Source organism: Anguilla anguilla, chromosome 2 (genome assembly GCF_013347855.1).
Source record: "Anguilla anguilla isolate fAngAng1 chromosome 2, fAngAng1.pri, whole genome shotgun sequence".
Taxonomy (NCBI): Eukaryota; Metazoa; Chordata; class Actinopteri; order Anguilliformes; family Anguillidae; genus Anguilla; species Anguilla anguilla.
The window spans coordinates 71,906,122-71,916,158 of NC_049202.1; the positions used below are offsets into that span (position 1 = coordinate 71,906,122).

The following is a 10,037-nucleotide window of genomic DNA, read 5'->3' on the forward strand; positions in this document are numbered from 1 at the left end:
CCCCCCCGCCCGCCCCCCCCCACCCCAAAAAAAACGCACACACATCCAAGGAGGAACATGCACCTGTTTGTAGAGGAGACAACGCATGATGAGTACCAGCGTCCCCTGTAGGCAGTTAAAGATGGCGAAGAGGTAAGAGGCGACCAGCGTGTTCCCCTCGAACTGGAAGCAGCCAGAAATCCACATGGTTCCCAGCACACACAGCTGGGCGATGGCAGTGACTGTGAACGTCCTGCAGGGGGAGACAGAGGCACACGATTGCACCCTTTACAACAGCCGTTCACACAACGAGCACAGCTTTACAAACACCAACACTCAGCCTTAACATCACAAACACTCAGCCTTAACATCACAAACAACACACAGCCTTAACATCACAAAAAACACACGGCCTTAACATCACAAAAAACACACGGCCTTAACATCACAAACAACACACGGCCTTAACATCACAAACAACACACAACCTTAACATCACAAACAACGCACAGCCTTAACATCACAAACAACACTCAGCCTTAACATCACAAACAACACGCAACCTTAACATCACAAACAACACACAGCCTTAACATCACAAACAACACTCAGCCTTAACATCACAAACAACACACAACCTTAACATCACAATCAATATTCAGCCTTAACATCACAAACAACACACAGCCTTAACATCACAAACAACACACAACCTTAACATCACAAACAACACACAGCCTTAACATCACAAACAACACACAGCCTTAACATCACAAACAACACTCAGCCTTAACATCACAAACAACACACAGCCTTAACATCACAAACAACACACAGCCTTAACATCACAAACAACACACGGCCTTAACATCACAAACAACACACAACCTTAACATCACAAACAACACTCAGCCTTAACATCACAAACAACACTCAGCCTTAACATCACAAACAACACACAACCTTAACATCACAATCAATATTCAGCCTTAACATCACAAACAACACACAACCTTAACATCATAATCAATATTCAGCCTTAACATCACAAACAACACACAGCCTTAACATCACAAACAACACACAACCTTAACATCACAAACAACACTCAGCCTTAACATCACAAACAACACTCAGCCTTAACATCACAAACACACAACCTTAACATCACAAAAAACACTCAGCCTTAACATCACAAACAAACACTTCTAGCTGGTCATAGCTGGTCTGTGGCCGGACAAAGCTGGTAACAGCTGGTTAAGCTGGCAGAGTACACTGGCGGTCAGACTGACTATAAAAGCTGGTCAGCTGGTCAACAGCCGGTCGACTGGCTAAAAGCGTCGCATAGAGCTTGACCGGCGTAGGCTGGTTTAAGCTGGGATTTTCTGCAGGGTATGAGGACAGTGGACACCATGCGCAGGAAGACAGTTCAGTGTTAAATCAGCCCTGGCAGAATGCAGGTGAACCCGGCTGGGCTCAGGTGTGCTCTGACAGAGCGAAATCAACGGCGGACGTTCTCCCGCGAGGACTCGAGCAGCGGCCGCACGCTGAGGAGACGCTCCATCGCAGCTCTGCGCAGCTCTGCGCAGCTCTGCGGTCTCGCAGCCCGAGGAGAGGAAGACCACCCCGCGCGCTCTGCCCCGGAGAGAGGGGAAACGGGCGAGCGCACGCCGCCCCAAGCCGCACGTATGTCTGGCGACGGGCTAAAATCTGAGGGAGTTCTGCTGGGGCGAATCAAGGCGATCCTGCAGGGGTTGAGTGAGTCAACTGTGTAGGACCCCTAAGGCCGGTAAGGCCAGTAAGAGGTAAGACCGATTGTCTGGCAGTCGGAGGGTTGCCGGTTCAAACCCCGCCCTGGGCATGTCGAAGTGTCCTTGAGCAAGACACCTAACCCCTAACTGCTCTGGCGAATGAGAGGCATCAATTGTAAAGCGCTTTGGATAATTTTTTTTCCAAAACACAAAGTTGTGGTGAACAATGGCAATAATTTAACAGCTATGCCATAAAATAACAGTATATATCCAGTTAAATAACAGGATTTATAGTTTTTCATTTAATGGGTTTTCACTGTCAACATTTTTAGTGTACTTCTCTGCACTACCTCTTTTAGTCACACTACCCCTCTTTGTTATGTTCAGAGTAAGGACCCACACGCAGACCAGGGAAATCCAAGAAAACGTCGTCTTTAATCAGTCCGAAGTTCGAAGCCAGGTGATCAGAGAGAGTGCGGTACCGAATCGAGTTTCCAAAAGAATAGTAAAAAGACAGGCAAAAAGTCAAAAACCAGGAGATCAGAAATAGCGAAGGTACAAAGGGGCAGGCAAAAGAGAAGTCAAAGAAAAGCAAAGGTCGAACCAGAAGCAAACAAAACCAAAAGGGGCAGGCAAACTCGAAGTCGGGCAAAGGGGTGTCGCAGGAATCTCAATAAACAAAGGCTTACAAATAATCGGCACAATGAATATGATCAACGTTCTGACATTGAACAGGTGGAAAAGACTGACATTTATACACTGGGGAAGATAACAATCAAGGAGGGGTTAAGTGAGTGAGGGAGGAGTAACAAACAACATCCAGGTGAAGAACATTAGGAAAACTAATTCAATGACAGGGGACTGACAAAACGCGGACTGGAATCACATAGACAACAATGATAATAGACGGCCTGGGTGAAGCAGGTAAACACGTGCAGAGAGAGAGAGGTGCAGTTAGAGCAAGAGACAGGTGCAGGCAATTGCAGAACTTAGCGTTAGAGCAGGCTAGAAAGAAAAGGGGCGGAGCTACAGCGCAGCATGGAAAAGGGGAGACTGGTTAATGTATTAGTATAGTGATCTAAGCTATCAAAAACCCAAAACTAGTGTGTGTTAGTCCATTAGTAATATTCACATGTTAGTATATTAGCGAGGTTAGTACTTTACAATCTATAAGTTAGTAGGGATTAGTAGAAATTAGTAAAACTAGAAATAAGCAGGAAGTAAGGCGAGAATGGAAAGAAGGGGGGAAACCACGAAAACCCGGAACCACCCGAATAGTGAAATCACACAAGTACAGGGGAGTGAAGCAGCTCAGGGAACACAGACACAGAGACAGTACTGGGGAGACAAGTGACCGGAAATACAGACTACAACACTCTTAGTCACACTACCTCTTTTACAGTCACACTACCTCTTTTACAGTCACTCTACCTCTCTTACAGTTACACTGTTTAAAAATGTAATGAAATAAATGTACATATACACAACATGCTGAAGTGTAAATTAATATGTACTTCAACACACCAGAATGTATTGTACAATATGCAGATCATTGCTGCTTTGAGGCATGCCAATATGTGACACTTTTGTGAATTGTGTTTATCATAAAATGTTCTAATATGTCAACATACTGTGCTGTCAACATATTGCAGAGGTGCCCTGTTTTTGTAAGGGCACCCCTGAAATGATGTATAGTAATTTTTATGAACAAATACATCATAATAAAGAGTTAATGAAACAACATACCAATGCATTTGTCGCCATTTGTTTCCCACCCAACTCCACATTCAGATGATGCAGTTTTAACGGGCTGGAGGACTCGCAGACCTGCAGGGGAGGATCATGGATATTATCACAGGTTCCCTGGAGAAACTAGATAGACTAGTCAGCTTCCTTGTTCCTTCCGTAGTCTTCGTTTTATGGTGAAATGAAATAGGCTGGCAGCAGAGCACTGATGCTAAACTACAGTTAACCCTTTGAAGAGTATAAGTTTGCCTTTTTCCCAGGTTCCAGTTTAAATTTTTTTTTCCTGCCAGGACAATAGAAAAACGAAAAGGCTTGTATTTTTTAGCTGCTTATAAAATATCTGGTGTTTATCTGGTTTTATCTTGTTCTCCACTACTGCAAGAGGGAACTAGGGACACACCCCCAGTAATATAAGGATGAAATATAAATCAGAGCATGTATACCTAGCATTTTAGAGCATATTTCTGCGTATAAACAGGCCATCGTGACGCGCGACAAGCTGAAAAAATAGAACAGAAGCGAAAAACTACGCTTCAGTTCGCTTGTGTCGCGCAAGCTTCGCAGCCGGTTCACGACGCGTTCGCATCTGGTGGAGACGACGTCGCCCGCTGCCGTTGTAATAACAGTACTTCAACTACGCTCCAGTTACACGCGTAATACGAGTGTTTCACGGGTTTGTGACGCGGCTTCCTGTCTCCGTCACGGCTCTCGGTTTCACCGCGAACCTCGGGACGTTAAAGAGAGTGTGGGAGGGGCGCGCGGCGATCAGTCTGTGCGACTCCCGTCTGGATAACACTGCGGAGACGTAGCTGCGGGTCGTCTCATCATCTAAATTTGACTGCCGCTCTTAGGCGTAACACTGCGGACTACGGTGGACTGCTATAAACCGCTGTAGATTGTGGTGGACTGCTGTATACTGGGCTGTCGGTGCATCATCAGCGCCCTGGTTCTGTTGCTAGGTGAGTCCCAAGATTGTCTTGATCTTAACTGATGCCGTGAAATGTAGTTGTTTTCCTAATAACTGGATTATCGAAAGAAGTCTGCATTGCCAATGAATCATCGTCCAAATATTTAATGACATTTCAATGATATTTCGTGATTTAGTCCCTTTAAAGTTACAATCTCGAAGATTTCAGTTTCGTTCTCTATGGCGGTGCCAATGGCGAGAAGCGGTAATCCATTTCTGACAGCGAAAAATTGAGCCTAAACAGCGACATGTTCTCACAGTCCCTAATAGCTCTGCCAAAGTTCATTATGTCCGATGTTATCCGCATTGTCGAAGCATTGCCAGTGAACGTTAAGCGGTCTAAACTAGACAAGGGCTATAAATTATTTTTTGAGAAGTTTATATTCGGTTATGAAGTTAAGTATAACGTTAGCTCTGGTTCGCCAGAAAGCTAAATAGCTAGTTTGCTAACCACAGCAAGTTAGCCGACTAACGAGATTTTTGTACTACCGTTACTGTTTTGTGACATGTTTGTGCTGTACTTGTTCTAATAAAGATGTATATTGCTTGTCAAATCGCCTGTGTAATGCCGGTGTTCAGTTCACTTCAGGATTTACCACTTGCATGGAGACCTATCTGTTTGTTTGTTTGTTTGTTTGTTTGTTTGTTTGTTTGTTTGTTTGTTTGTTTGTTTGTTTATGTCCAGCAACCTCAAGAATCAGCACTAGACTTATAGTGTCATAGTCACACACACACACTCACACAGACACACACATACACACACACACACACACAAACACACACTCGCAAGGAAAGGCCTAATTCTTACCACGACACACTCCGTCAATGCCAGTGAAGGTTCTAGATTCTGAATTCACGTGAAAGCCAGGATTACACTGACAGTAGTAGCTGCTATTGGTCTTGAAGCAAATAGCACGATTGCCACAGACGGGATATGCGCATTCATCAACATCTGCAGGGAACAGGGAAACAAGAAAGGGGAAGAGTCTCTGTCACACTTCCCCTCTTAAGCCGCGTTTCCACCGCAGGAACTTTACCCCAGAACTAGGAACCTTTTGAGGAACTCAGTGCGTTTCCACCGCAGGAACTAGTGTCTAAATTTAGTTCCGGGGGCTTTATTTTACCCCCCAAAAAGTTCCTGCTCGGGGGGTAGTACTTTCCGAAAGTGCAGGAACCTTTTGGGTGGAGCTTGCAGCGCTGAACATTTCTGATTGGTCGAGTACTCGCAGCATTTTTTTGTTTATTTTCAGCCGCCATGTTTAAATGGACTACATTTATATTGCGCTTTTATCCAAAGCGCTTTACAATTGATGCTTCGTTTAAAAATCTGCAGCCGCAAACCGATTTATTTTCATAATAACTTCAAATCAAACTTGTATGTTATGCGGCGCAGTAGCCTAGTTTTGGTTATAGCCTGCCAACATCTTGGAATTATAACGTGTGCTCTTCTGTTCTTTTCTTGCTTTAGTATTCGTTTTATTAAATGCTAAGCATTCGGGCTGGGACAGCATATTATGTCCGAAACATTCGAACGGATTAATTCGGTTGCTGAATATTTTCTTCCGGATTTTCTTTGTTAGCCTGTTGTAATTGACTCAAAAGGTTTGATACAGTTATGTGTGGTATGCGGTAGTTCTGCGTAATTCACATTGGTGATACAGTAAAAAAAGCAAACTGGAAATCACCTTCCGCACTTTTTGTCAGGGTAAAATAACAGGTTACTTCTAGTAATCGACCCTTTAGCTTTTTCAGACTGCCGTAATTTTACTCCGCCATTCTTCAATTCCATAAAAAGACCAGGAAGACTTTGGACTAATTTATGGTGCATGGTTCGCATCTGGAGGGCACACTTCGCTGCTCGGCTAGCAGTAACTTCGAAGGAAAGCAAACGGTGGCTGTACCACTGCTAATTTAAATTTTCACGCAAGTCCGAGTTTTCGTTCTATTCTTGTCATTTTGCGATTAGCCTATATGGAATTGACGATGAGAAAGTAATCAAACAGCAAATTGTTTACAACGTGTGCATGTTTTCTGCTGTTGTTGCCAGTTATATTGGAAATGTGAATGCATTCTGTCGCCTCGGATGTCAAGACATGAAAGTGAATGTTTGCATAAAAACATAATGAATGTGTTTGAGAGGATATATAAAACGGTTACAATATGACTATTGGCCTGTTATATCCTATTTGTTGCATAACAACGGTCCAAGTTCAACTACCAACGACAGTTTTGCTTGACAACGGTAAAATATGCCCAAACGGCTGCAGAAGAATATTTCAATTCCAGGTGATTAAATCGATAAAAATCAATAAATACAAAAGTAACCATATACAGTCATTGTTGGTTGCTCGTTGTATAAGTGGAATAAACCCCTCGCGGCTGTCACGGTTATTAGAAAATAATGTAGGCTACTTCGGTGGTAGTATGGGGTTACAGAAGAAAGCATAGGACAGATGGACCGACGACAACGTCGCTTTTTAGCCGCGTTTCCACCAAAATTACCCGGAACTTTCAGTCCCAGGAACTACTTTACCAGGAACTAAAAGGTTCCTTCAGTCCATGGTTGTCTGCGTTTCCACCGCGGTCTAAAGTCCCGCGAAGATTAGGCAAATTAGCCCACTGACGTATGAAAAAACGACGTTGTCGTCCGTCCATCTGTCCTATGACTATGATAGTTCGTTGGATAGAAAAAGTGACAAATTGATCGCTCCCTCCCCCCCTCCTTTCCAGGGTATCTGACAGGTTGCCCAAAGCCAATGTGCACCTGCTGCAGTGCCTCCTGCTGGTTCTGTGACACATCAGCTGAAGCGCCGAGGCCAACAAGATGGACGCCAGGAACCTGGCTGTCTGCATCTCGCCCAACCTGCTCCCCGTTGAGCCCCTGTCCCTGGACAAGGTGGAGAAGGTGAGCGTCTTCCCGATGGCCAGTCGAGCGCGCGGACGGCCAAACTAAATGGCCCCAATAGGAAACGCGGCAGGCTCGCGATGCTCGTTTGGCACCATGGCGCGCCACGGTCCGACCCGTCTCCGTTTCTCCTCCGGCTGCAGGTCACGGCCCTGACGCAGTTCCTCATCGAGAACTGCAGCGAAATATTAGGCGACGGCCTGCAGACTCTTGCCGTGGACCCTGCCGAGGAGGACCGGCTCGCTGACAGCACAGGTAGGTCTCCCGGGCGACAGCAAACACTGACGTGTGTCTGAAATGCTTCGGCTTTTTTATACGTGAGCAGCAGTTTTTCAAAATCCCTCCCGCCGGGGCCCCTGATGATTTTAAAGGAACGTGTTAACGAAACCACAAAAAAACCTCACATTTGAACGAAAAAGGAATTTTGTTCGGTGGAATCGTGAAAATAGATACTTCTTTAAAGACGCTTTACTGGCGGGAATAACATGGAGATATTTATATCAGTGTAGCTTCAATGAAGGTAAACATTAATACTGATTAATAATCCATAAGAACTAAACGGGTACAACTGATATATTAATAAACAGAAAATTGTAGCGAACACATAATAATAATAATAATAATAATAATAATAATAATAATAATAACCTATTTTTGCTTCTTTCTCTCTGCCTTAGACTCCCTGTCGTCACATGGGCAGGACTCGGCCTATAACAGCGCAGACCCGGAGGCGGAAGCGGACCCGGCAGCAGACAGACCGCCGTCACCCGTGGCCGCGGCCACGCCTTCCCGCCGCCCGGGCCAGCCCGTGGGCATGCGCAAGCTGCTGTCGCGCGCCCAGGGCGACGAGGGGGACCGCCTGGTCCAGCCGCTCGCCAAGCAGGCCTCGCACGACTCCTTCCTGCTGCCCAGCCGCGTGCGCCTCTGCCATCTCCCCCAGTACCTGGATCCCGCCATGCTCCACTCGGCCAGCATGGACACGCTGCTGTCGCTCGCCCGGGGCAACGAGGGGGACCGCCTGGTCCAGCCGCTCGCCAAGCAGGCCTCATACGACTCCTTCCTGTGTCCACCTGGGGGTCAGTAAGATCCTCAACGGGTCCCTGTCGTATGAGCGTTGCAGGACATCTGTCCCTGCGTCACTGATCAAGGATCCAGCAAGCTCCGCCCCCCTCCATTCCCGCCAAAGCCCTGCCCACCTGAGTCCCGGGGGGGGGGGGGGGGGGGGGGGGGGGGGGGGGGGTTTGGGCCAGGCTACTTAGTTCCTCCAGTGAAGGCGAATCTTAATGCTACAGCACACAATCATTACATTACATTACATTACATTTTAGACACAATCACATTCTAGACAATTCTGTGCTTGTGAAAAAGCGATACATCATTTTTCACAGTTTGCTGTTTGTAGTACAATTTTTAATGCAATAGCAGTATTTTCTATATGTTCTTTTTATATTGAAAGTCTTACCAAGAATTATAATATAATGGATAATATAATATGATGTGTGAACATTGTTTTTTTTTTAAACACAACAGCTTTCCAAAAATGGTAAATGGTAAATGGACTGCATTTATATAGCGCTTTTATCCAAAGCGCTTTACAATTGATGCCTCTCATTCGCCAGAGCAGTTAGGGGTTAGGGGTTAGGTGTCTTGCTCAAGGACACTTCGACACGCCCAGGGCGGGGTTTGAACCGGCAACCCTCCGAATGCCAGACAATCGGTCTTACCTCCTTTCCAAAAAGAGCATCTCTTTCCTTCTCCAGCTCTGGGAAGCAGATTCTGCCGTTCCATCACAAATTGGTGTTCCGTTTCTAGATCAAGATTTGGGAGGGGACTGACCCGTTGATATGAAATATGCGCAAAACTTTAAAAAGCGAGGACTTTCGCGTAACAGTTAGAAATTGAAGTGCCCTCCCTAATGTTCGGGACAAATGCGCTTTTTTTTTCTTCTTGATTTGGCTCCGTACTCCGTGCAGTTTTCCGCTCATTACTGCCGCGTCACGCCCTTCACAGTGTCCTGCAGCTGTGAGTCCCGGGTGACTACCAGGAGCCATTTGCCATCTCGCCTTGCGCCCGTTCTCTCCAGGCCTCAACGCACGTCCCGAACCGTGGTCCCTCTACGAGGCCGGCAAAAAATAATACAAACACACGCACGCCCTCAGAAAATCAGAAAATAAGGTTCTCCGACGAGGAACCCTCTTTTTTTTCTCAGTTCTTTATGGAACCCAGGGGTGAGAAGCGTGAGCTCCCAGATGGAACCGTTTTGCCCGACAAAGAACCCTTGAACTGCAGGGTTCCCCCCCCCCCCGTGGAGACGTAGAGGATCCTTTTGGAACCCTGTCTTCCGAGAGCGTAGGCTATAGCGCGAGCGATTTGAGGCGGGCCGATGATTCCGTATCCGGAGCCAATGTCAGTCTCGGGGGCCATTCAAATTAGTTATTTCAAAACTCTCATTTGCGTGTGTAATTGTGTGTTTGCGTGGCAGGCCGACACGAACATCCAGAAAATCACATGCGAAAAAATATACAGTAGCCTACCGGCACAAAATTATAGAAACGCTGTGCTTAAAGAACTTGTGAGGTAGCCTTCTCTTAAAACTTTAATCTCTACCCTTTCTCTGTTGTTTCTCTGAGCTATTTTCGTCCGTAAAAATATATTCAAAACATTTATCTGCTTCATGACCACGAGTGGC

At 45.9% G+C, this 10,037-nt stretch overlaps 2 protein-coding genes across 3 annotated transcripts in view; one reads left to right on the forward strand and one right to left on the reverse strand.

Moving 5' to 3' along the window:
* Positions 1 to 10,037, reverse strand: part of LOC118219617 (cytochrome P450 2K1-like) — a 607,214-nt gene that overhangs the window by 193,873 nt on the left and 403,304 nt on the right. The gene's annotated exons all lie outside the window — the stretch shown is intronic.
* On the forward strand, positions 7,265 to 8,432 carry LOC118220413 (T-cell activation Rho GTPase-activating protein-like). The gene is made up of 3 exons (XM_035404274.1): positions 7,265 to 7,348; positions 7,492 to 7,603; positions 8,026 to 8,432. Exons 1-3 carry the CDS (start codon positions 7,268 to 7,270, stop codon positions 8,430 to 8,432), a joined length of 600 nt encoding a protein of 199 aa, XP_035260165.1. The 5' UTR covers positions 7,265 to 7,267.